This window comes from Pundamilia nyererei, unplaced genomic scaffold (genome assembly GCF_000239375.1).
Source record: "Pundamilia nyererei isolate P.nyererei 1_Seehausen unplaced genomic scaffold, PunNye1.0 scaffold00127, whole genome shotgun sequence".
Classification (NCBI taxonomy): Eukaryota; Metazoa; Chordata; class Actinopteri; order Cichliformes; family Cichlidae; genus Pundamilia; species Pundamilia nyererei.
This window is the reverse complement of record NW_005187528.1, coordinates 66721-93950: the sequence shown is the minus strand read 5'-3', so window position 1 is coordinate 93950 and position 27230 is coordinate 66721. Positions and strand designations below refer to the sequence as shown.

Genomic DNA, 27230 nt, shown 5'->3' with positions numbered 1-27230 from the left:
TTGGCAGCCGAAGCTTTCAAACGCAGAAGATTGAGAACACGCAGCGCCAGAAGGTGAGGCACCACGTGGCGATTGTGGTTTTACAATAGATGAGACAGAGCATTCGTGTCTGAAAGCTGCCTCGTACCCCTGCAGGGAGAAACCGTCTCCACCAAACAAGCATGTTTTCATGACACTGAATGCCTGGCTCGCAGCACACCCCATCTCCTTTTCTTATGTTTCATTGCTCTATCTAACTTTCAACAGCCAAACAAAAAAGGGAACGATCATGTAAGGCAGCACTTGATATGGGCAAAGCTCTGAGCAGCTGAAAATTGGCCACATGTCACAAGGATGGGTTACATACGCAGTACTAGGATCCCAAACAAAAACAAGGCTCAACCAGCACATGGTATATCCATACGGAATAAAAGCTGGCCCAATTTTACCAAAGACAGTGACAAGCTCTCAATGTACACACTGCTCTTCCAAACCTTTGTGGTTTGGGAGGAAAAACACACTGTGCTAAATGGACAGTTGTCTGAAATAGGTCAGTCAAAACTCTAATGGGATACAGACAAGCTCCTATATGCATAATATACCGAGGATAACTATGGCTACACACACTGGCCGTGCAGCCAACAGGCATTATTAGACGGGTTAATGGGTTCCGGGCCATTCAAACAGCAGGCTTTAGTCAGGCATGCTACTCAGACAGGATAATGGTGGGATAGCTAGAGGGGCTGGGAGGTTCTTGAGGCCTAGTAGTGCCTCGTAGTACCTACTGCAAGCTTTGCAGCTTTCCACCTGCACTATTTCTACTGTTTTACCTCAAGTTCCAAGACAGGCTGCATTTTCTTCTTCTTTTTTACCTCTTTTTTGTGGTCTTTAGTCTTTATTAATTAGGATTTCTGGACTAGCATCACTAACCCTGCAGAACAGGTTAGACCCTTAATGCGGTGACAGTGGTAAGCACTGCAGATATAACTAAACACTACACACATTAAATATTAAGGAATGAAAAGGTCTCAGGCAGCCACAGGAGAAGTACAATAGATATTTAAGGATTTGGAAAAATAATAATAGAAAATACATAAAGATAGAGAAGGAATCTCAGGCACGCAGCGATAAAGTAGGGTTTGATTAGATTAAATGGAATGTTATTCATTCATGACTGAAGAGGAAAATGGAATATTTATGTAAGTTAAACAAATCAGTCAAGCTCTGCTTGGTAAAATTTTTTGCCTTTATCTCTCCTATTGTGCTCACTTATCAGATTCATTTAGTTATTAAAATAATATTTGTTTCCCAACTTTATTGGCACTTTTATAACAACACATTGTTTGCATTTAATAACATCAGCATGTGCACCAGTTACGTGCCATAAATCACTAGATCTGAATCTCCTCTGCGGGTATTCAGATATTTGGCATCAAAAACAGTGTTAGGCTGATCCATCAGAGTCTGTTTTCAACAGGAGCGATTAAAAAGGTGGAGGGAACAAAAGCACCGGGATTAAAGACAGGCAGCTCTTTCTAGATATGTGCCAAACTAGTAGAGAAGACACACAGAAGCACTAAATCTCCCTGTGTAAACAGTCCATCACACATATTAATCCCGGAATTACTGGACAGGGAAACTCTCACACCCACATGTGAACAAAACACACAAAAGCATCCACAAACTGGTAGATGCACATAGTCGCTCACGTCAAAAAAGCATGTCAAAACAAGCTGCAAAGCCAAAGGGGGAAACTTATGAAGATAGATATATACAAAAATGCACACACACACATTCACACACACACAAGTAGGCAGTGACAGCTTGAAGACAGGCCCAGGCATGGCAGGAGGAGGAGTGACGGAAGGCAATTAGAGACATTTTTTAGATGATAATAGCTGTGTACAAGCCACCGCAGTCCATAAAAGCTATTCATAGCAGGCGAGAAGATGAGCATAGCAATGAAAGTGGTTGGACCGTATGCCCAAGATTTGCCCCTGAGGGCATGGAAGGGATGAAGACAGAGAGCGAGATAAAGAAGTGGCAGTCTCTTACTCTGGCATGTAGGGATGTCACAGTATCTCCAGTAGATCCCGTCCTCATGATCTGCAATGTAGCACCACGGCTGAACATCCCCATCAGGATTCCTGCAGAAAATTATAACAATCATTTGCCTGCATTGGATAATTTTAAACAAGAAACAAATAGTGGAAAGAATAGTTGAAGCTCCTCTTGTGATTATAAAATTATAATCTGACAGTATAGCAGCACATAATTTGCAATGTTTCCCTGTTTAACAACCCGCTTCATTTAAAAACTGGTTGGTGTTTGCCCTGCTCTTTGCCAGATGTTTGTGGTTGTGCACATTTTTTGTTTAAAGTGGAAATAAGGACATTTTGCACGTACCGAGATATCTATTATTAAAAAAATGATGGGTGAATGCATCAGATTGCTCTCTCTCAGAGTAAAGATTGAGGAGAGCTGAAAAAAAGGATTAGGGAAAAGCATGGGAAGAAGAAATGATAGTGGGATATCAGATCAAAAAGACCGGCTATCGACTGAATACTCAACTATGTTTCAGAAGGAGATTATCTCAGCTGTGTCAGTCATCCTTAGTAGCACCCTTTGGTGCTTGTTGGTTTCACCCCTTCCTCTGTACTCTGGAGGCTCGACCCTGCATGCCAGTCAAGAGCCAGTCCAATTGGTCTAGTTAGAGGTTGGGGGGAAAGCCTCTTTGTTCTGGGCCAGACACAGACCTAAAAAAAAGGACGGCTGATGGGGCCAAGCTTTTGTCTGAGACTATGGCCTCTTTTGATCCTCATCAAGGCCCTTTAAACCCATGAGAATAAGGCTGATGGGCCCCTCAGTGCTTTTCCTTTTCAGTTTCACTTACAAAAGCGATGAGAAGTGGGATTGAAGATACCTAAAAGCCTTGTGCAGGCTTCATATCTCCAGGGTAATCATCCAGCTTTGTAAATCATGACCTTCACAGTAACTTCTAATTTGTCGATAAATAAAGTCAAAGCAGCAAGTGTGCAGCGGAAGCGCAACTTGGTCTGCTGCATGTCTTTAAGCTCCATTTAAAGATTATTCCAAACTGGAAAAATACACTCTCTGCTGACTAAAGAAGCCTTCTAAGATGACATCGCTATTTTTTAGCGTTGACGGTAATTGCCAAAAACCTTTTCTTCATCTCTTTTGACACACCTCATTGTAGCATCTTGACAAAGCCCTGCAGCGCTGCACTATCCCGTTTCACCTTTTGTGCGCACAGTTGTGAAGGGCGTTTCCACGTCTTTTATTCTGCTATCTAACACACTATCCTGAGTTTCCTCCTCTCTTTTCACACTGAGAATGAGGTATTGACAAAGAAGACTTTTCAGAGTTGAACTGAAGTTTAAGCTCCTTAAAGCTTTTACTCTGAATTCATAGCAAACATGGCTTTCTTTATTGCATCCTGTTAGCCATGGGAGTCTTAAAGAAAAGGCTCATTTAGTCACGATCATCTCTCTCAACCTAAAATGTTCCTATGTTCACAGGAAACCAGCCTTGGTTGCCAGTAAATTTGGACTTGATATCATGAGTGCAGATCTGTCTGTCGCTCCACCCAAATTGGAGGAAGACACCTGTTTGTTTACCCCGAGGCTACTGTTAAAATGGCGAAAAAGAGCAAAACAACTGGGTCCAAGCATAAAACCACTGATGTATATACCCTTTCTCCATTTCTTCTTCCTCTTCTTTCCTTTCTGCGCCTGTCAACACATAATAGTCCTATTTGAAATAAGATTCCAAGAACAAACCTAAGATAGTGCTGCCACTTATGTAATTTAGTGCACTTTCTTAATCATCCCTCCAAAAGTCAGGCATGAATTACAGCCATTAGCATTAAAAAAACATCCATCCAGCAGACCATCCAACCCAAATCTGACCTACTGACATCTTTGAACAGTACATGATGTAGTGTGCTCCCCCTCTCTGAGCTTTCACCAAAACCCTGGAGCTCAGATAGCATTTTATCCTTTTTCTAACCCACACACACACACCTGCACACACCCTTTCAGTAAAAGCATGAGAACATCATCCACGGGGCTAAATGAACAGGCAAGCCCAAAAAGTTGGGAAATATAATCAATCCTGCCTCGAGCTGCTAGCTCGCACACATACAGAGTGTGTGTGAGGGTCAAAATGGAAGGTGGAAAGCAGACAGCTGAGGTAGCATAGGGCAGATCAGCGGAAACCTTAATGCGGAAATCCATTTTACGTATATATATATATATACTGCATAAAGTGTGTCTGTCTATGTGTGTGTAACGTGTGTGTGTGTCTGAGGTTGCATTCACCTCTGCGTGCGTCACAGATTGCCTGCTTGGCTCTGAGTAGATGAGCTTGTTGAAACACTCCCATACCCAGAGGTAGATCACAGAAGATGTTTGGACATTTAATTGGCACAATTACGCTGATCGACTCATTTTGCTCAGAGTGAGCCACACACTTTGGTACTGAGCCAATTATAGCCACATTGCATTTTGCCTTAAAGGCTCCGAAGCTGCGCATTTGAAGGAAAGAGGGCCTTACAGACGAAGACTGAGAAAAACAGCTGTTGTTAGCTGGCTGCTGTTCAAAAGGTTTCCTTTACGTTAGTCCCAAAATGTATGATGCCTGGCACGGAAACTGCACGTAACTACTGAAAAGAAATCCTTTACTTCAGACTATGTTTTCAAATTCTGGAAATCTGGAAATGAAACGTCCTAACATTTTTTCATGAGATAAACTCGAGATTCTACAGTGACTTTTGTTTAAACAATTGAAGATATGGAAAAAAAAAACTTGAAAGAGTCACATTCATCATTTTGCCAAATTGGAGAGTGGAGAAATGCTGATTGCACAGTGGTGGCGAGAGGCTTGTCTGGATAGGGATTTGAGGTCAACAGCAGATCAGAGTCTGGCAATTTACTGCCTGAGAGAAGACTCTTTAATTGACTTGGATGATTTAGCATGCAAACTGCTGCCCGCTGCTGTGCTCCATGAATGCATGTATTGAAGAAGAGGGCTTGTCAGTTGTAGGCTGATATGTATAGTCTACTGTCTATTGTTGCTCTCTCATGGTCTACTTGTGCTAAATGTGAAGTTGTGATCTTCCCGTGTCCTGTCTTGCTGGTAAACCAGCCTCATACTTTTTTACCTTACTTTTATTCATATCTTATATGTCAATAATCTTGGTTTAAACGTGCCTGGAAAATATCAGTTTCTGAGATTTGATATGTTTAAGGGAAATGAAATGATTTCACAGCACTCACAGCAGCAACAGAAACTATATACTGATCCGCCACAACATTGAAACCTCCTGCCTATAATGCGTAGGTGATGTGAGCCCACAAAAACAGTTTGGTCTGATTGGATCATGGACACAAGATCGCCTTTGGGTGTCTGGCAACAGGATGTTGGCACGCGATCCTTTGGGTGCTGTGGGTTGCAGGGTGGGGCCTCTGTGGCTCTGGCCTGTTATGGCACATCCTGCGGATGCTGAATCGGAGTGTGATCCGGGGATTCTGGAGGCCGGGCCATGTTCCTCGAGCCATTCTGGAGCATTTTTGCAGTGCGGCTGGGAGCATTGTCCCAGTGTGTAGCGAGAGGGGGTGGGGTACGTGTGAAAGTAGCATCCACATGACTGCCTGGACCTGAGGTTTCCCAGCAGATAATTTGCATTGCGACCACATGATCAGTGTTATTCACTTCATCTGTCAATGGTTTTAATGTTGTGGCTGACTGGTGTATGCTTTGAGATAAACAGTCGTCACTGCTTTGGGTAATCAGCAGATCAGTTTTTGTTTAAACAATTTCTTCAGCACAAAACATACTCAAATGAAAGCTGTTGACAGTGAAGCCTGAGGAAACAGGACACTGCTGCTGATTAACACACTGTTAACTTTTTTGTACACCACAAACCAAGTTGCAGGAAATACTTTAAAACCACCTAGCTCCAAAAGTGGTTTTTCAAAATAACTCAGATTGACCAATCCACTATTTGTATTCGCTCAAACTCCAAAAACATTGCAAAAGATGAACACCGGCATCAGCAAAGATCAGTCAGTCAATATCAGTCTGTATAAGGCAGAAGTTAATTGCTTCAAGGACAACAACGTGCTGTGATCTGCAATGCAAAGGGCAGCAAAAAAAATAAAAAATAGAGAGTATGGTTTAAGAAAACAAAGTATCACAGTATTAATACACTTATTTAAAGATTATTTAACCCGGACATAGGACCACACACCAAAGTAGTCTGAACAGAACAAATTACATCTTGGAGACACATATAAAATGATAAAATGTGGATTATAATATAATACTATACAATCAGGAGCTCATTATTGTTCCCCAAACATATCCAGCAGCGGTGTGCATCGCTGAATGGAGGCAGAAATCTCTTAACATCTCAAAACGAAGACGAAAGAAACCAAACCATCTGTAAACCGAACACAAAAACCTGCTCAAATAAGGAGAACATTTTAGTACAGGAAGTTTGTTCCTTCTATGCTTCTGATATTACTATAATGTTGATGTACATCTTCTTGTGGGGCACTTCTATTAACTTCCTCAATTTAACAAAGCAGCACCTTGGGATCACAATAAAGTAATACCACCAGTGGACAACTTGGCTGCAGTTTGTCTGACCTCAAATTTGCACCTGACATCATGGAGATTCAATTACAATCAACTTGGGGAACACTTTTCACTCTGGCATTTCCATTATCTCATCTATGTAAGGGAAAAGCATTAGAAGCCATACTGAACACTCATAAATCCTACCGTACACACACACCTGCATATATATAGCCATCAAATGGATGGCAAAGCTATTCAACCACCCACTGAACCTTCAAGCAATTCACACCCTCATACTAATGCAGTCCAATAGCAGCCCTTAAGGAACAGTGGATTAGAACGAACAAATGAAATATAAATCAGGATTTCTATTTCTGTGATGCTCTTCTTATGAAAGTCACAAAGTATTACCAAAATGTCAAAGAAGTGCTTAAGGTCTGAAAAAAAAGTGTCTTTTTTTAAGCGTAAAACTGCATAATTATTAGGACGCAACATCCGAGCTCAACACCAAGAGTTAGAATTAACATCTATTTCATAACAAGAAATCAGCTCAAAATCCAACCAGGCTGATAATTAGCGATGTGATATTCACTGCCTTGCTAAGACTCAGCTTAGAAATGAGCGCTCTTGTCCTTTTCCTGAGGCTTTGTGCTCCTTTCTTTGCAGGGGAATAATGTGACATTTCCCCTCTGCCCAGTTTCCCCCTGTTTTCACTCGGATATTTTATAGCGGGCTATAAAAATGAAATGTGGGGGCTGTTAGGGTTCTTTCTTCAGCACCACTCTGGTGCCCTCTCCAATAAATCACCAGCAGGAAAAACGCCAATGATGGGACTAAAAGTCAGTTTGTAATCCTCTACTTCTCTGCTTCACAAAACTTGATATTTGCTTGGAGCTGTGTGTTAAAATTAAGATGTGTGATGATTCCTGGATTCACACTTTCCACCTGGGCACTGGCTTCAATTCTCACCTCTTAACACTACAATTGGCCTAACAGTTAGACATGCCAACATTTCCCTGGCTCTCCTCATTTTACTCCATTTTCTTGCTGGTACTTCTCCTTTTGTCCAAGGATGACCACCTCTTTGTTTTCAAGCCAGAACTGTCAACAAAAATCTAAACCTTAGAGGAGAGACAAACATGGGTAGGTCAGGGAGATGAGAAAGCATCTGAAGGTTAAAGAGGGTTAAAGAAACACTGGAAACAATTTGAATTGCAAGATGCACCACATGCAAATAAGGAGATTTACAATTCAAATTGGGCAACAATGTCCAAGACACTTTCCCACATGGCTGGAAAAATCCATCTCGTGAGCCAGCTTTCTGTGATCAAACAAATCAAGCATTACACATTTTTATGCAGTGGGATAACTCCCTCTTCTGCGGGTATGTTCATAACATTTGCAGTCAACAACATGCACAGACATTCACAAATGCTTGACCTTGTACAGACAAAAATGCCATCCCTCATCTTTCCACAATGAACAGGCCACTTTGCTTCCCATAGCAATGCTGATGGGTGACTCCTTACAAGGAGGGTCTCTGAAAACAGTTGTTGCTACAGCCCTAAGTGACAGAAATCCCTCTGTCGTGAGTGAAGCAAAGCTACGTGCTATCAATGAGTTGGAACGTCTGCTTACTGCTTCAGGGGCCAAGAAAACAGCCAAATCCCAAAAATGAAGATGTCCATTTTGAATGGTGTGTTGGACATAATACGCTTCTAATACGCAGGAAAGCTTTTCTCCATCCTCTGCATGTATCCTGCTCATAAATCTTCCGAATTCCCATCCAGCTGAAGTAAAAACAAATCTGTCCAGTGCCACTTGAAAGCATTGTTCCGTTATGAGTTTACAACCATGACATAGAGAGGCTTTCAGAGGCTTTGGGCCCGGGAGGAGGAGGAGGAAGGGGTGTTCTGTTTCTTATGGCCGGGCGATCCGGGCCAAGCCACTGTTCTGGACGTCTCTGCGAATTTGTACTGACTCACGAATGAGTGTGGCTCCCTGAAAATACACAAGTTTGACAGTTGTGCATGCAATACTGACAGTTGTACTTGGAGTGTGACTGACGGAGAGAAAGGGCTCGCTAGACACCCAAAGCCACTGTGTCCCTTCACATTCCAGGGATGAGGAATAGAGATTTGCTTACACAAACTCTTCAGGCGTATTTGCGTCCTTGCGGTGACAGGGCTAAACGTTCTCCTCTGGTACTACATATAAAATATTCAGAGGCAAATGTCTTAGCTGGTCCCTGGTGTTTAAACCCTTTGCAAGACAACAACAACATGACTCTAAATTCTTCACAAAGTCAAGTGCTTTGCCCACGAAGTTCAAAGCTCCGTCAAACAGCAGTATTGAAAAGAAACTTTTTAAGGCGCTACTAATCAATAACAAATGATCATCATCATAAACAAAAACAAGATAAGTGCTTATATAATTGGTAGGCTTAGACTGTGAGCCACAGCTTAGGACTTTGTGGTAAATCTGATGGATCTGCAACACAAAAGAAGATTGCTTTACAACAAACAGCATGAGGGGAAAATTTGTTATTCTTCCAGGCAACCGCCAGAAAAGCTTGCTCAAAAGGCTGTGTGTGGAAACGAGTGAAGCTTGCAGAGAAATGCCTAAATGAACTTTTACCCTTAGCTCTACATCTAGACGCTGAAATCCTTGTCAACAAAAGATCAGAAACTGCATTTGTGAAATCAGGCCTTATTTATTAATCACTTAAATCAATTTATGGATGCACAGGTCACTTTGAGGTGAGTGTGACCTCCGAGGGAAGTGAGTCCATCCTGGATTTAGAGTAACAAAGGTGTAAAAAGAAAAAAGGTTGAACAGAAACAGTTTTGGAGCAGTGGTTCCCGGCTAGGAAATTACTGGTCATGAGCTTCGGTTTTGTAAGGATGAAACAAACAGAATACAATGTGTTCATTAGTGGTTTTTGCTACCTTTGCTCAAAGGCAGGCCACTTGTTTCCACCTGTTACCAGTCTTTGTGTTAAGCCCAGTTAGCAAGCTGACAGCTGCTGGCGGCAGCTTCATATTTTGTGATGAAAACAACAATGCCACTCTCTTCTAACTAAGTACTTCCATTGAAAATGCGAAATCTGAGAGCTTGTGAGCAAAGAGATAAGAAAGAAGACAAATTCGACTGTGCACATCCCTTTCCTTCAGGCTTTTTAGTCATATTTGTATCTTGTGATGTACTGGAGTTTAAGTTCTTAATTCTATGCATTAACAGATCGCAGTGTTTTATTTCAGCTGTGTGGATGGTGGCAAACATCTCATTAATCTTGTAAAAATGTACTTTTTAACTTTTTCTTGTTATCCACAGTGTAAATTAGCATGGCATTTGCTCAGTGCTCTGTTGAGCTGAACACAGATACTGTTCTGGATTGTGTCACGAACGAAGCTTTTATGTTGTGAAACTGTGTGCATGTATAGCAGATGACTAGCTTACTGTAAAAGCTATATAAACTTCAAATTTGAGGTAAAGTCAACCAACTTTTGAGGGATTTTTCATTGGGTCTGTTTCTGCAGTTTTTATGTCCCAGTGACCGCTGAAATTAAAGTTATGGCTCCATGGCTCTGTGGAAAGTAAAATATTCACCTGCAGTAGTTATGGCTGCCCAGACCTCCTTCTCCATTCGGGTATTTGAGGGTGTTGTAAGGGTGCTGGAAGGTCTCATTCCAGAAAAGGCAAGGTTTACCCCCATGCAGGCTGGTCTGGTTCTGGAAGCCCCTGTAGTCTTCTCCGTTGGCAGTGTAACACTCTGTAAAAAGAGAGAGAGAGAACGTGAACTACGATTATAAAGCAGCCTCTAATGTTTGCAGTAAGGAATTAGCCATGTATTAAACTGAAAATCAAACACTTGGAGAAAGCTTTTAAACAGGCGCGTAAAACTCAGCCGCACATGTGTCCTGCTTTATTGAGAATCTGGACTGTGAAATTTACTTGTGCAATTAAATTTTTTAATGTCTTTGGAATGATTATAGACGAAAAGTTTGGAATAATTATATTCTTTGCCCAGGCTCCATACATTTTAAACTCTGGCCAAAAAAATCTTAAAGCAAGATCAATGACAACATTGTTTCAATTAATGCAAACACACGAGCATAAAGAAAAGAAAAGACCCTGCAGATATGTAGCAAAAGCAAATATGGATTGAATTTTGAGGAAGTGTATAACAACCATCTGGCTAAGCGCAAGAAAAAAAGAGAAAGCCGGGTTCCCAAGGCAAACAATGGCTGGTTCAGAGCTTTTCTTCGCCGAAAAGGGAATTCAAATAAACAACGGCTGATGGAACGATGATGAGCTATCACCGCTCATCACAGTGAGCCTCGGGGGGGATCCTGTCAAGAGAGCTTTAACAGCTACAACTGAATTCCTCTTTTGATTGCATTACAATGGAAAATATTAATTTATTGTGTGACTGTTTTGATTACAGATGACGTAAATGCTCGTAACTTGAATGGCTGATAGATCAGGAAACCCGTTTTCTTTAATATGTGGGGATCAAAACAGGCTTCCCAGTGTACAGGTATGGCATTCATTTTTGTGCAAACAGAAGGTGCAAAAGATGCTGCAAGAGCAACAAGTTGACATTTCCACAAAGAAGAAGAGCACACATAAATATCACAACAGTTTTACTTCTTGCCTGTCAGTCAAACATTAATGAGGAGCAAACAATACTTTGTTGTTTGGCTCGTCTCCATGGGGTCTTGTTGCTATGTATGTGGTTCGCCAATGACCGGCCCCTTTTATCAAGCTAAGCTGTCTGGGCTGAGTATGACCTAATGCACTGCAATATGACAGTCATTATACCCCTTGGTGAGCCAGCTGTGCTCCAAGGCTCTTTCATATTCTCTTTTCAATCCAAAGTTTCCCAACTTCCTCTCTGGTGTGTTGTCATCTGTTCTGCTCTCTCGCTATCGTCTACTCGCTTCTTCTCTGCCGTTGCTTTTCTGTCGTTCTCTTTCAACTGACACAGATAAGCATTTCTTTGGGGATGCTTTACCCTCACAGACTTTAAATGTTACTTCTGTGGTCAGTTGCCAGGTTCGTTCTTTGCTGGTTCTCTGAGCTAGTCGCACAGATAAGGAGAGCTGAGCAGCACTGATAAAAAGTTATTTTCTGTGGTAGATCAATGAACTTCCAAGTTAACCCTCTGCGTGTTATTGGTACACGTGAAGCGGTAAATAAATGTACAATTAAGTTACTTACACTAAAACTAAGTGTCGTTAAAGTTTCATATCTTTTATAATTAGCTTCCCATACTCTGCAGCATGCTGTGCGATATTTACAGCAGTTAGTTTGCACGCAAACATGCATTCCAGCTTCTTGCATCCACCACAAAGTAGTGCTAACACTTAATTTAGAGTAAATCAGCGTCCCGACTGCTCTCAGTGCGTCAGCCAAAGTTGATTTTAATTAAAGTTGTTTCGGCTGTGTTGTTCAGTCAAGCTTATCAGCTATTCATCGTCTGGCTGACAGCAGTTCAACAGCAGCAAGGAGCTGCAGGGTGTCAGGTTCCTGCAATTATGATGCCACTCTATTGTCTGTAAATGGCTCCCTTCTCTCTTAGCAAATTAATACTGTCTTGGCATGCAAGGATATCAACCAGCAGATCGTAAATCCACCTGAGAGCGGCTGAGGCAGAACACGACTCCATAAAATTGGAAAAACAGCTTAATGGTGTTTCAGTGGGGGTCATGCACTTGCCAACCTTACATAGGGGAGCTATGAGATGAGTGGAGGAAACAAGTTATCATCAGGCTGACATCCAGAGGACAGACGAGGCATATTAAATAATGCTCACTTCTCAGGCCTCAAAAGATGCACCTGCAAACAGATGCAGAGTTTATGGGGACTTCTGGCAGGGGGGGGCTGCTCTGCTTCAACACTTATCTTGATAATTATTCTTAATGTAACGTATCCTCATTTGGTAAGATGGGACTCATATGTTGATTTTATGTTGTATTTACAATTTTTTGGATGTTGGCAGTCATGGCAACAAAAAGACAGGGAAACACTGCTTCTGAGACTTTGGCAGCAGGACGAGAGCAATTATGAGTCACTGCTCCCCAAAAGCAATCATGGCTGTTACTCCACAAGTCAAAGAGGATAACATCAGGAGGGACAGGGCAACTGACTGCATCCCAAATGAGCTCACGTCCTTCAAATATCTTCTCCTCAAACAGAGTGAGCATTAAACTGACCGAACTTGGCTGCATGCAGAGCTGCTCAATGCACTGTATCAAAAAGAAAGAGCCAAATGACTTTGCAAATGTCTTCCATCTCTCTCTCTTCTCCTCCTTCAGGAAACTTTCCTCTTGAGTTTCAGGATGAAGCATTGCTTGTCTGCACATGGTCCGCTTGGAATGGGTTGCCGCTGGCAAACATCCCGCACCGCTGTGGCCAAGTTAGCTTTCCAGGATGAGAGGGTAAATATGGCAGCGTTTTGCCACTGTTACAGAGATGGGGGTGGGAGGGTAGGGGGTTGATCCATGTGGTTTTGAGGCATCATTTGCTTGTGGTGGGAATGGGAAGTAACAGATCTGCAAGGACTCTGATATAAGTGAGGCCATCGTAAAGATGAATGGCCCATTTAAAAGCCCTGCGGATGCCCACACATCTATCACACTAAAAAGAAAAGGCCAATTTTGCATTGGAACGGCGTAGGTATGGACCCTTTATCCTTGTCCTCCAGAAAAGGAAGAGCTCATCCACTGATTGGCTCTTCGCCACTTCAGGCCCACTCCCCTCCAAACACACCCAGCCCTTTCCTCACACCCTCTTACTTGTCACCAAGCAACTGTTGCGCTCTCGTCACAAGGCCCCGGGCTTTCTTGTGGTTTCATCATAGACTGTGATGGGAAACAGAACCACCACCGCATAAAAGCGAGAGAAAATGGGGAAAAAACTCCAATAAAATACATGCAGATCTACAAATAGAAAAAGTCCGGGAAAGAGAAGAGGAGGACTCGCCCTTGACCAAGCCCTGTGCTCACAAAATACAGCACCACCCCAGCAACGAGGCAAAAAAAAAAAAAGACACAAACTGGAGAAAATCACTGAGAGAGAGAACTAATCGCCCTGTTATTATATTTGCTGGGATTTGAGGCTAATGCTTTCCACATTGCAACTCGAAATCCACTTGATGCTCCAAAAAAGATGGGTGAGGAAAAGCGACAAAAACAGTATGGGGCTGTGGTCGTGTGATCTCAAGAACACAAACAAACAAATAGTTTCTCTGAAACATGTTGCCCGGTCACACGAGAGCACTTATTTGTTGTGTTTGCTAGGAGGGATGAAAAGCAGCGATAATTACAGACAACTGCTTCCTCACAGAGGGTTGACATAAAGAGCTTCCTTCCATCTTTATTACATGCTTTGGACTCAGGGGACAGCAAAACAGGCTTACTGCGTGAGCAACATTTCCCCTATAACAACATTACACAAAATGAGTTTATGATAGAAGTAAGCATGTACAGTATTACGGACTAAAACCAATTTGTTCAGGCACTAACAAAGCTCAAAAACTGGAGGCAGCCCGCAGAATGTGTGCAATGTTTCAAAGTTTTGTTTCAAAGTCTACAAACAAAGATGACAGAAATGACACATGATTAATACAGTGCATTGCACTGGTTGCCATTAATGTTGGCCAAACTGGGCCAGATGTGTGGGGTTACAGGGTTCTTTTCAGAGGCGACACAGCTGGTGGTAACACAAGTGTGGTTCCCCTTTTGTACAACAGCATCCTCAAGCCACATGTAAATTTCAGAAGATCACAGAAAGGCAAATTGACAGTCGCACGTTTAGTACGGCTGCTTTAATGAAGTTAGAAGATGCTTCGGAGAAGTCAGTGACTTCTAAGAGGAGGCAGCTCAGCGGTTAATGGACCACACCTCACCTCCTTGCTTGAGAGGTTTTTCTTTTAAAAGCACCCTCATGCAAGGGTCAATGCAAGTGCAAAGAAAAAAGCAAAGCGATGAGAACAGATGCCTCTAAGTAGGTAAATCTGCAGACAATGACTTCTAAATGGTATTTACAGTCCCCCTTTTCATTCCTTGCTTTTGTCATAGGTTGTAGCCTCAGATAACCAGGTCATAAACCAAAAGCTCATTCACTCCTAAAATAGCCTCCACCACCACTTTTCCTGCAAAAAAAACGCCACTGCACCACCCCCCGTGTTCACTACCACAGTAGCCACAGGACTCCCTGCCAAAGTTTCTGGGTAGCACCTATAAAACGCGGCCCCATCTCATTTTTGTGCAGCCCCTATTATTTAGTTCTGTAATGGAAAGAGTGTAATCTGCTGGTGGGTTGGGTGTTCTGCCAAAATCCCCTTTGTTTGAAGTTGCTTGAGGCAAAAAAAAAGGAAAGCATACAAGTATTTTACTTTTACCCCAATCTACTCAAAGGCCCCCTAACTTAGTGTTGTCTAAAGCAATTTTGAAAAAAATCAATCAACAAAATTAGTGAAGAAGATAATGCATCCGTCTTTTCAGGGTTTCCTGTAGAGGCCAAATTAATATCTGATAAAATACAGCACAGACTGACGAGGTTAGCTTTGGCTCTGGAAATGAACAAGGATGGAACTATGTGGGACGATTTTGAGTTTCACTTGGCAGACGTTCAGGGAGTGACGGATGGGCTACAAACTCTGTCAGTGACGTAAAGGACATTTGGAGTCTCACTGAAACCCTTGAGGGAAGTTGCTAGCAAAATACTGAGATCAGGGGCCTGTCAACTAGGCTGACATGAGGGTGGATAGGGTGTTTTATTCAATTACCTCCCCCAGGGACTTCCTTACCATTTCCTCTAATCACAGTCAACATGTGCCAAAAGAAAAAAAAAAAAAGAGTCAGTATTTCTAAACAATAAAAACGTACTTACTCTAACACTGCCTTTGATTCTTCAATACTTTGTCTTTAGTTTAGTTCCCTTTCCATATGATGAGAAAACAGAGGTTACAGGGTTAAACAAACAGAAGGTGAAATCTCCTGCATACTCAACACATGCCACTGAACCTGCTCTAAACCAGCTCCAGACATCACAGTAAACATGACTTTTGCAGTCAGAAGAAAGCAGGCACTTTAAGTGAGGACATAGAGGAAGCAGAGATAGAGATGCTGAGCTTTCCAAGGTGCACAATTAGGCCGTCTGGGATCGATCCATCTTAAATTAAACAAAACTGCAAATTAGAGCAGAGCACTGAGACGGCAGGAAGGATTGTGAAAGACAGCGATGGCAAGGGAAGCAAAATTAAGCAGAAAAGAAAGAAGAGAGAAAAACAGACAGGCAAACACAGAGTATATCAGGGTGGGACAAAGACCACTTTTATGATACCACAGATAGTTAACCCAGGCTCTAATTTTCTTCTTCTTCTCCACTGCACCAGTGAAGTGAACACTTGGTTTATTTTGCACTTCCCCGTGTTATAGACAGGGCTGACAAAGCCCAGGCTTGTAAAATTAACAGCAAACACACAGCCCAGTGCCAGGGGTCTGAGTTTCAAGGTACAAATCTCATTCCAGAACAGCTCTGTGGTGCAGCTGCGTGCTGGGGCCCTTTACCAGCAAACAAACAACTGATGCAGGGCTTAAGGGAGAGAAAATATGTCCCTCTAATGCGTGCCTTCGATGAAGAAAAACACACGACCCATATGGGTTCCTCGTTGCAGGCAGCCTTTGATAACCAGAGGATCTAAGGCTCGTGATTCAAGTCATGATGGCTCACTGTTGCTAATGGCCATGTTTGACTCACATGGGGGTATTTTAAGCTCCCTCTCTTCTTTTTGTTTTGCCTGTAAATGGATGGTAAAATGATCTCCCAGTCAACTTGTACTGTCAGATGCTCAGATAAACATATGCAGTGACAAAACATGCATCTGAGCTCCCCCCCATACCCCTACTTTCCCCCCCACATGCACTTACAGTAAGAATGAAAGGGAGCAATTTTCATCAGTCGAGCAGCCGCAGTATTTTAAGATGGATCCGATGTGGAGGGAAGGAAGGACGAACACACACTTGCACACACACATGCACACAGGCTCCTTTGTTCCTTCAGTGGTAGGGCCAGTGTCATTGTGGCGATGCCATTCTCACCCACTCATCGCTGTACTGTAGATATCGCCCACTGAGGGTGTGCATGTGTGTGTGTGAGCTAACATGTTTGCATGTTTGAGTGCACGTCTGTCAATTCCCTAACGCCTCTGCTCACAATAGACCGATCTTTCAAAGGCAGTAATCAGTTTGCAGTAACACTTTGTAAGCTTTGCGGCCAGCGGGGCTTCAGCTCATTAAAGAGCCAGTCTACCTCGAAGTCAAGTCCTCTGGCCTTAGTGCTGACCATCTACTGCTATGGCACTTGATTAGTTGTGCTTAAAAAAAAGAGCATGATCTCTTTCCAGAATTTATGACGCAGTAGCACAAAAGCCGCAAACCATGAAATCCTTATATATATCCTAAATAATTAGGCCCTATCTTATCTTAATGGATTCATAGTGCCATATCACCCCAACAGAGCACTTTGCTATCAGACTGCGGGGTTACTTGTGGTTCCTAGAGAATTTAAAAGTAGAATGGGAGGCAGACTCTTCAACTTTCAGGTCCCTCTTCTGCACAGAACCAGTTTTCAGTTTGGGATTCTGGAGACACTCTACTTTTAAAATTAAGCTTAAAAATGTATATTTTGATAAAGCTCATAGCTCCTAGGTCTAGATCACGTGACCCTGAATCCTCCCTTAGTTACGTTGCTTCCCATGATGCACCATGATACACCACTTTGTATTTAATCATTAGTTATTATTATTAATCTCTGGCTTTCTTCTACAGTGTCTTTCTTCCTGTTAAAGGGAGTTTTTCCTTCCCAACGTCACCAAGTGCCTGTTCTTAGGGGGTCTTGCATTGTAGGGTCTTTACCTTACAATATAAAGCACCTTAGGGTGACTACATTTGGATTTAAACTAATTGAACTGAACTGCTAATCTGATCTAATCTGGGGTATCGTTCACCTACACATGGCAGACTAAGGCATCCCCCTTGGTTAAGATGTATTGTTAGCTGATTCCATGCTTCTTTTATCTGGATAATATAGACAAGAGAAAGAAAACAGTTCCTGTAGAAATTTTCTCAAAACAAGGTTTGTGGATTTCTTTAAATAACTGGGGCGTGATTTGTGCAAAGAGATACTGCTGCTGAATTTTTTATAGGTATTTTTTTAGCTCCAAAAAGCAAGTACCATCTGTTTTTATATTTTATTCAACAGAAAGCAGAGACCTCTACATATATATAACATATAATTATAACTTTAAAACACCAAAACAATCTAGTTTAATAAAGAGCACAAAGAGACAGAAAATATATAAGTATGATCTGGGGATACCTTTTGCACTGTGAGGCATGCCACCTTAAGGTAACGTGAAAGCCAGACGACTACACCTGAAAGAAAGGTGAACCATGAAGGAATATGGGAAGGGTTGCCTCTAAACACACCTGTTTTCGATTGTCCTGTTTGTGCTCGGGTTACCTGGTATCTGAGGAATGTAAATTATATGTGGTTTTTGTTTGAGCTGAGGTTCTGTCAGAGCTGTTGCAGGGATTTGTGTGCAACCATTAGTGATCCCCCAACACACACACTCTCAGAGGTCCTGTGTGATTACAGGGTCCAGAGAAGACGAGGTCAGACTCGGATAAATAAATGTCTCAGGTTCAGGGAGAGGGATCAATGTGACAGGGCCTGCTAATGCAAAAACCCAAAAACACCAAATGGAAAAAAATAACTGCGAAATCAGATCAAAAACACAGCCCATTTTCCTGTTTATCCTTAACAGACATCATTATTAAAAAAGAATGTTTATTTTCTCGTTGAGTGAATTGGGACGTAAAGCGAGAGGAAGCTGGATCCCCTTATGTTTTGAAGAACTTTTTTAGGACAGTATCCAGCTTTCTTCTGGCAGAACACTTACTTGTTTCTGCTTTGAAGAGAGTTTATAGATTTCTGCTCTACTGTTTTGATTGGTCATTTCCTGTTGTGGAACATTTTTGTTGCCAGCAGTCATACATGACACAAAAATTTAATTTGGGGGCTGTAGAAATCGATGCCAGTAAGTAGGGAGGGATATTCCATATCTGTTTCAGATAGAGCTAAGAGACCAGAGTAGCTAAACAGGTGGTTGTTGTCTCTATTTTTTCCAGTAGTTTTATATTATTATATAGTATTATTACATAATATCTGAAACAAGCCTTTTCTTCTTGCCAATAAAATACTTTATAAGCTAAGGACATTTGTCACATCTGAATATCTGGGTCAATTACTCAATGTTTACTGTGCTTTGTTTCTTTTATTTATTTTCTATATAATTATTCTTAAAGTAACAGATTAGTCAGAAAAATCCCTAAATTCCAAGAAACATTTGCTAACTCCAAGTCCTGCTTTGATATGAAACCAAAAAAAAACCTCCTGAAAAAAGAATAGTTCTCATATTGAAGAAGCTGCAATTATAGACACAATGTTTTTGTTTTAAAGCTTACCCAAATGGATAATGAGCTGTCGAAATGCTTCATTTTATTGCTCTGAAAAGTAGAAAACAAAATATGTTGTCTGCCACTTAGTGTAGATATTCGGTAAGTGTGGCCTCCAGAAATGGAACAACATGGTTACTGGAAATGGGGCTTAAGTTAATCTAGTGTTTGAGTGAAGCTTAGGACCACATGTTGTCATTATATGTAGCTAAAACAGACAAAAACAGGATTTTGTTCGTGCTTTGGAAACTGCGGACAACAAGAAGCGTACTCGAGGATGCCAGCGTGGACAAAATGGACACAATCTATACTGAATACTGAGGTTTGGGCAACTTTTACTTCTTGTTTACACTGGTGGATTAACAGACTCCATGTGTGGAGCGCAAACATGCACCCATCTGTATTCAATGAATCTCCAACATGCTCATTTGCAGAGTGGTAAACACATATGAATAAAGGCCTCAGCGTGTTTGTTTTTTTTCTATCTTTCCAAACTACAGATGGAGGAACTGGACGTTTCCTTCAACATTCTTCGTCGTGTTTAGATTTTTTACACTTTAAATGTGTTTACATTGCAGAGAACATCTTCATCTTCAGCCTACTCAGGACATTTTGCGCTAATCCCTTGCTACACTGGTGCAAATACTGCCTGTTTTAGGCCTCAGAACAATGACCTCGCCAAAGGACACCTTTATTTGAGTTGACTTTTGATTTTGCTTGACTTGTTTAAATTTTTCTCGTGTAATTATCTTGCCTGTATGACCAGGTCGGAGAATTAATAAAGCACATTTCCACCGCATGAAATCACAAAACGCTGTCAGACCGCAATTGAGTGCACTTAGAAGGACACAATAACAAGAGCACAATGGACTGCTACAGTGGGGACCGCAATGTTCAACATAAGCCCCCTTTTAACTAGCCACGTCTCCAGTTCCTGATCTTGACTGTGAAAGCGATCTTTTTCATTGTGGTTGGTGCGGCTGTGGGAAGAGCAGGAGTACTGGGAACCAGATGGCTCTGGTAACAGACAGGGGGTATCCCACCGGCCTCACTAAGAAGGGGATCCATTACGTAGGATCTATTGAGGGCCAGTGGATTTTGTTTCATGGCATTGGCCAAGTGTGACCACTCCTCGGTCGGTGTGGGTCGTGGGCTGGTGCCACGTAGGCTACTGCAGACCCAGCCCGTTTTGTGTTCACCTCTGAGAGCTGTATTCACCTTTGCTGCAGGACAGACAACTATATCGGGGCCTCCTGGCGACTTGAGTTACATGCCTTTTGACTCGAAGCCTCTTTGAAAGGCAGTGCAATGGGATATGATCGGCTCCACGGCTTGAGGGACAATGGTGGTTTGTGAAAACGGTGGACAGAGATGTTCCTCTGCACTTTTAAAGTGATGTCCTTGAACTTTTGAAGCTCAGGTAACCTACGGTGAACAAGAAGAACCCTAACCTTATAATATGTCTTGGAGTAAAACGCCATTTTTTGTAGAGAGTGTAAATAATTTTTATGTCTGTTTGTTAGAGTGTATATATTAAAGACTTTAGAATGCAAAAAATCTCACATTCTCAAAGCATTGAGGTGGGACTACTTTTCATGGGGTTATCTAATATCAGAGCTTTACGGCTTGTGTTAATTTATTTCCATATTCCTAAAAAGACCACACGTTTCATGTTTCCCAGCTTCTGTTCTGCACTCTCAGATTCCCTGTCATGGCTTCTTAGCTCTGTCCACTGCTGGCTTTGTTCCTTTGTTTTCAGTCTGCTTAGCTATGCTTGCTCCCTTCACTTGTCCAAATGTTTGCTCTGTCCACTTAGCCATGTCCACTTGCTCGGCCTTGTCAAATCGTCACTTGCTGTGGGCGTTTCCTGCAAAGGGAAGAAAGGTGAAAATTTGCCTCTTCGGCCACAAACTACTGCAGCTGGACACAAACCAGACCCCGAGGCTCAGCAGCAAAATTACGCTCCATTTATTTAAAGTGGTTTCCATTACTCTACCGCAGTAGAACACAGACCTCAGTGGCCCTGGCCCAACCATAACTACAGTATAAAAAGAACTAAAGTTCGCCGGACAGGTCATGTCTCACACAGTAGCAATTCAATATCCTCCCGTTATGTTCTTGGTTACGCTTCTCAAAACTCCAAACTGCATGTGACACCACAAAAATACATGGTTGCTTTGAAACTCAGCCTGTGGAGATTTTTTGCAAAAAAACACCCAGCCTATCACTAGAAAGACGTTTGGAACACGTTTGATTCAAAGAAAGAAAAACAGCTAATTTACCTTAATCATACTATGTCAGAGTCATACTAGTTGAAAAAGACAAATATTGAGACAGGAAGCTGGTTTGTATGGTTCTGGGCCACGACCAAAATAAATCAAACCAAAGGCTAATAGTTTTTATCCCCAGTTCTCCTTGAAATGTGGAAACAATACATCAGCCAATGAAAGCTGTTAGATGATAGCAAAGCTGCACTTCTATTCTATCAACACAGCCAGAGCTGATAACGCTCGCTTCACGTCATTATAATATAAATCCAGCTTTGTGGCAAAAAGTTATATTTTGTGTAATGTTTTCATGCATCAGCCACTTCATCCCCGGGGCCTTAAACCTCCTTTAAAATCCCATTCTCTGTGAATTAAACTGAGCTTTGATAATGAAAACAATTGTTTGTTTGAGAGTTAATAGAATTCATAGAACATAAGGCTCTATAGTATTTCATTACTGTTTTCTGAGTATTTGATTTACCCTCTTGCCCTGGAGTGTGTTCCAGCTGATGGGCTCTGACTGCAGCAGAGAGCACCAGCAAAGCTGAGGGAGAATGTCACTCTGCATTGACTGGAGTGGGCCTCCTCATGCATACGCAAATGTCAAGGCGCACGAAGCGGCCAGGCAACACGGCTCATGCATAATAGCATTAAAATGGGAGGAGACGTGAATCAGTTGCAAGAGATGAAGAAAGACAACTTGGAGAACAATCCAGACACTTTGAGACGGAAGGGAGTTATGAAAGAATAAGGTAGCACTTTTCACAGTCCAAAACCAACATGTCACAGCCATTCAGCAAAATACTCTGACTGGTCTCAACTGACCTTTGAGCAACAAAACCTCACAAACCAGTACTCTGACCACATGAGTGCACTCTCCCACCTAAACATTGTTTATCTCTTTAAAGCCTGACAGTTGTGTACAACCAGCAGCAGCTTGACAGCTTAATTCCATGTTGTCTCACAGGACCGCCTCCGTGGATCAGGGACTGGGGTGACACACTCAACCTCTCAGCACTTTGTTTGGGGACAGTTTGTAATTAATATGACTGCTGCATCTGTCACGCCTTGTCACCTGTGGGGGGAGGGGGTTATCCATGTACTTCCCTTGCCATCATAAATCCTGAAGCTGGAACAGGTCTGGGTGTTTTGCATGATGGGTCACCCGGCCAACCGCCAGAGCAGGTGGTGATTTGCACAGGGTGCAGGAGAAATGAAAGAGCTTCACTCAGCAGAAGCTTAATAAGAGAAGTGCAGTGACTGAGGAACGACACACACTGAGGTGCTTCGATCAAAGGGATGTAAGCCTTTGAACACGACAGGACGAGAATCAGAGTGGCACGATAATAAGCATGATTGTGTTTATAATAACCGGGTCTGTTTCTTCTCTGTTTCTCTCTCTTAGTGCTTATGGTTTTACAGGCGATCCAGTCCCTTGGCACTGGAGAACAAGGGTATCACCCACAACTTGACCTTCGCAGGGCACCACCCAGAGGTCAACAGGAACTCCATCAGCAGCAACTTGTCACAGAAGCACACATTTGCAACATGTTCCAAACTATGAGTCAGATTCACCTTAGTTTTTGCCAAGTAAATGAAGGAATTTTTCAAAATTTTGACCTGTCTTCACAAGTCAAGACAGGCTGAGTATGTGTGTGCTAAGAAGTGCAAACTCAGACTTTCTGGGCTCTATGTGTGGCTTCAAAGTAAATGTGAATTCTTCTTTCTTCTCATCTAGCGTCACCAGAGAGCTGGTGTAAATATTTATTTCGATCTACCTCACGGTTAAAATTTACAACAAATCCTGCAACTAGTTATTTGGTCCGTCTGAAAAAAACTCCCAAAAAACAAAGGAGGCGTTATCAAAAACACCCAACATTCAAGTGACATTGAGGCAGCTGTGGTTCAGGTGGTAGAGCAGGTCGTCCACTGGTGGATCAATCCCTGATTCCCCCAGTTTGCATGCCAAAGTATCCTTGGGCAAGATACCAAACCCTGAATTGCCCTTGAGGCATCCTTCAAAGTGCATCAGTGTTTGTGTGAATCTTAGAAAACACTTTAAAAACGTCCTGCTTGAATGCTATATAAGTAAAAGACTCTTTTGTATATCTTCTATGACCTTTTTTTTTTTGTTTTACTTTTAATTCTTGTTTGCTTTGGTTCAGGCAGTATAGCTACGCCAAGTTTAAGATAAGATCATGACTTGCGTTGATGCTAATCATCAAATCGCTAATATGAATTAATTTGTGCGATTCCAAATTGTGTTGAACAATAACACAAGTTAGAAAGCTCAATTTTCTGGGTTATGAAGATCGACAACACCAGTGTACCTTTTATGTGTACATATGACTGTTTGGTCAGTTAAAATTAAAATGTAAGAATAAATTATAAAAACAGCTTGAAACAAAATGATTTTTTGGGACAGTCTGCAAATGCATAACACTATTTAGTGATTTTTTTATTTTAGTTGTATTAAATATTACACGTGAAGGGAGCAACTAATTTTACATTTTTTAGAAAACAATAATTGTATGCATAACGTGTTGTAAGCTAACATGTTACCACTCATAACTTGCTAAATAAGCTAGCCTGCTTGTTTTTCACGAACACATTCTGCAGGACGTGCACTTTGATCACCTGTTGGTTAATTCAGTGGCTGCAAAGTGTCCTTGTTCTGATTGCATAATCTGGGTACGTCCACTTGCCAATAATTCAAAATACCTGAACATGTTCTGTTGGCTAAAAAATAGTTCCAAAGTGAACGATGTACAGACATCAGAGATGTAGCCCGGCGATCTTCTGGGTATGCTTCTTGGACATTACTTGGATGCCAATATTGGATTTTCTAGCAAGAGAAGGTTTGTGTTTAAGAGTTGCCTTTCATTGTCATTTTAGCTGCTAGAAAAACAGAAAGCAAAACATTTTCTGTCAAGAGAAAACTGAGAAAGTATATGCATTAACAAGGTGATTTAAACTCCTGACCTCTCCATCTGAAGTCTCTTTCTTATGCTACTGAACTGGCCACTGAGCTGATCATGGCAAAGACTTACAAAGCTCATATTGGAGGGCTGAGAGGTCATTGCTCTGACAATTCAGAGATGCAAAACGCAGATAGATAGATAGATAGATAGATAGATAGATAGATAGATAGATAGATAGATAGATAGATAGATAGATAGATAGATAGATAGATAGATGGATGACAATCAAATGTCATGAAAAAATAAAGAGCAGTGCATTTAATTTCTTCACTGCAAAAATATCCTTGATATTTCTTGCTTTATAGGAAAAGGTCTTACTATGACATATCAGTGTCTGTCCATCTACAGTCACATATAACCAGTTTGAGTGGAGAGAAAACACTGATGTTTCCACTATGCTGGGAGTGCTTGTCTTAGTGCCCATAGGCTATGCAGTAAATTCATTACTCCTTTAGTGCACAGTAGCATTTAAGCATTTTGCTAAAAAGTCCCAGTGCCAGATGAAGTCAGTGCATGTACTTTAGATTTTGTTGCTTTGCTAAACTTGTATTGTGGGCATTGCATTAAAGATTTATTATGCCTCTTTATGTGCTTTTTGACTCATTATGCATCCACATAACATTAAAAGGAGACAGAGTGCCTGAGTATACTTTGAAAACAACAAGGACAAACTGCCTGGACAAGTATATATCCCAAAAGACACAAAAAGAGTGTTTAAGAAGTGTACAAATCTTTTAGGGACATTAGCTTACTCATGATTTCAATGAGTGATGAGAGAAAAGGCAGCAGAAGCAACCATGTGTCTCTCCAGTAGATTGTTCTGTCCTGCGACTGATGCAACCACTTTTGCATGTCCTTGAAGGGAAATGCAAAGGCCTATGTTATTTCAAAAGTCATTTGAAAATGGGCAGCAGCTCCAAAGCTTGCCTTTCCTCTTAGGAAGAATGCTATACATTAATCCAAACAGTTTCAGTGTAAAATACTGAGGTAGGCTAATAAATGTCACATTGAATTATTCACTCAAAGATGAGGCACTGTTCTCTGCAGCAGATGATCTGTCAAAAGAAATGGATGATGTGATGCACGATAACTCTAAACCAAACAACATCTTGTGACTGTTCTCCAAGATAGAAGCATAAATCTAACAGATTAGATAGAGTTTTATAAAGCTACATGTATACATACATACATACATACATTTAGACAGATAGACAGATAGATAGATAGATAGATAGATACACACACACACACACACACACACATATATACATACATATATATATATACGCTCACCTAGCACCACATCTGGTGGATTTGGTATAAATTTTAGCAAGTATCTGGCCATCATGGTTGGGGGTTATTGTGGAATGGGAGACATCTGGCCAGTGGACATAATATGGCAATAAGTAACTATTAAATAAAGCAATGTCTCTTTAGCTGCACTGTGTTTGAGGCTCAAGAGTTATTATGACAAACTAAGATCTCTGTCTCAGTACTGTCGATCCCAGGTTAGCTCACATATTACTGTAATTACAAATCTTTCACTTGGAAAAGTATTTTGGAGACACAGCAAAACCCAGACTAAAACGGTTTGGCAGCCATCCCCCCCCCCGGCATCTTTGCCTAGTATTAGCTCTTTACCTCGTTTCATAGATAGATGTGGAAACAGAGAAATAGGTCAGTTAGAATTAGTTTCGCTTTCTTTTCATAATAATTCTCTCACAGACAATACAGACAAGCTGCACCTATAATTTTGCAGTACTCTGCAATTAAAGAAATAAAAAAAATTTAAAAAGTAAATCTGTGGGGCTGTGCTGGAGTCAAGCATTTCCTTGTCTGCAAAAGTGGGTGCTAATTACTTTGTAAAGTATCAGTGTGAGTAAATCGTTCTATTTAATCTGCCATTACTGTGTAAAATATTGATTATTGCTGGTTGTTTTCACAACTCCAAAGCCTGGAAAGGACAAAGGATTTTTAAATAACTCAAAAACTTCCTCTTGCTGCTACACATGATCACATCCTTAATCATCTCTCTCTCTCTCTCTCTCTATCTCTCTCTCTCTCTCTCGCACACACACACACACACACACACACACACACACACACACACACACACACACAGTACAGTACAGTAAAACAAATCTGCACGAGTGGTTTTTGTGTGTGTGCGTCAGAATGTGCTGCACAGAAGCTCACCAGGGGAGGAGAGGTTTCCATCTCCATCTTTGAACCGGAAAAGCAGGGGGAACCGCAGCCCCCACATCTGAGACCCAGACTCCATGCTCCCACTTCCCATAATGCTCCCTGACACTCCCCACTCTGGGCACTGAGGATTTAGTCCTTATGTTAAACTCTTTAAGAACCCACTGTCTCCCCTCAAATCAATGCTTCACTGCGATCACCTCTGCCAACACAAGCTCGTGATTCTTCAAATGGCTGAGGATGGCCTGTTATTATCTCTCTGAGGCAAACGATTCAGAGCATCGCTCCTTCACACACACTCACCGAGATTACGCCGTCTCAAGGGTTACAAAGGTTGATGGAGCCCAGTCATAAACTGTATAGGCTGCGTGGACGAGCTGTAAGAAGATTAAGTCAAGAAAGATTGAGGATGTTGACTGGGTGAAAGAGGGAGAGATGATGATTGGAGGCATCCAGTGTGCCGTGTATGCATACACTTGTGGTTATCTATATGTGTTTATATGAGTGTGGCTGTAGTTGGAAGAGAGAAACATGGTACCTCTTGGTTTGACACTTGACATGGCCCCTTTAAACTCTTAAGCAGAAACACTGAAAGTTTATAGAGACTCCAGATGGTAACAGCTGCTTCACAGTTAAACTTCACTTACTCCCACACACACACACACACACAC

At 41.7% G+C, this 27230-nt stretch overlaps 1 protein-coding gene across 3 annotated transcripts in view; it reads right to left on the bottom strand.

The window, feature by feature from the left end:
- Window positions 1-27230, bottom strand: part of kremen1 (kringle containing transmembrane protein 1) — a 64511-nt gene that overhangs the window by 28311 nt on the left and 8970 nt on the right. For all 3 annotated transcript variants that reach the window (XM_005743045.1, XM_005743046.1, XM_005743047.1), the window contains exons 2-3: window positions 10192-10354; window positions 2035-2126 (exon numbers count right to left, since the gene is read on the bottom strand). In XM_005743045.1, coding sequence (XP_005743102.1) covers window positions 2035-2126; window positions 10192-10354 — 255 coding nt within the window. The remainder of the gene's footprint in view (window positions 1-2034; window positions 2127-10191; window positions 10355-27230) is intronic.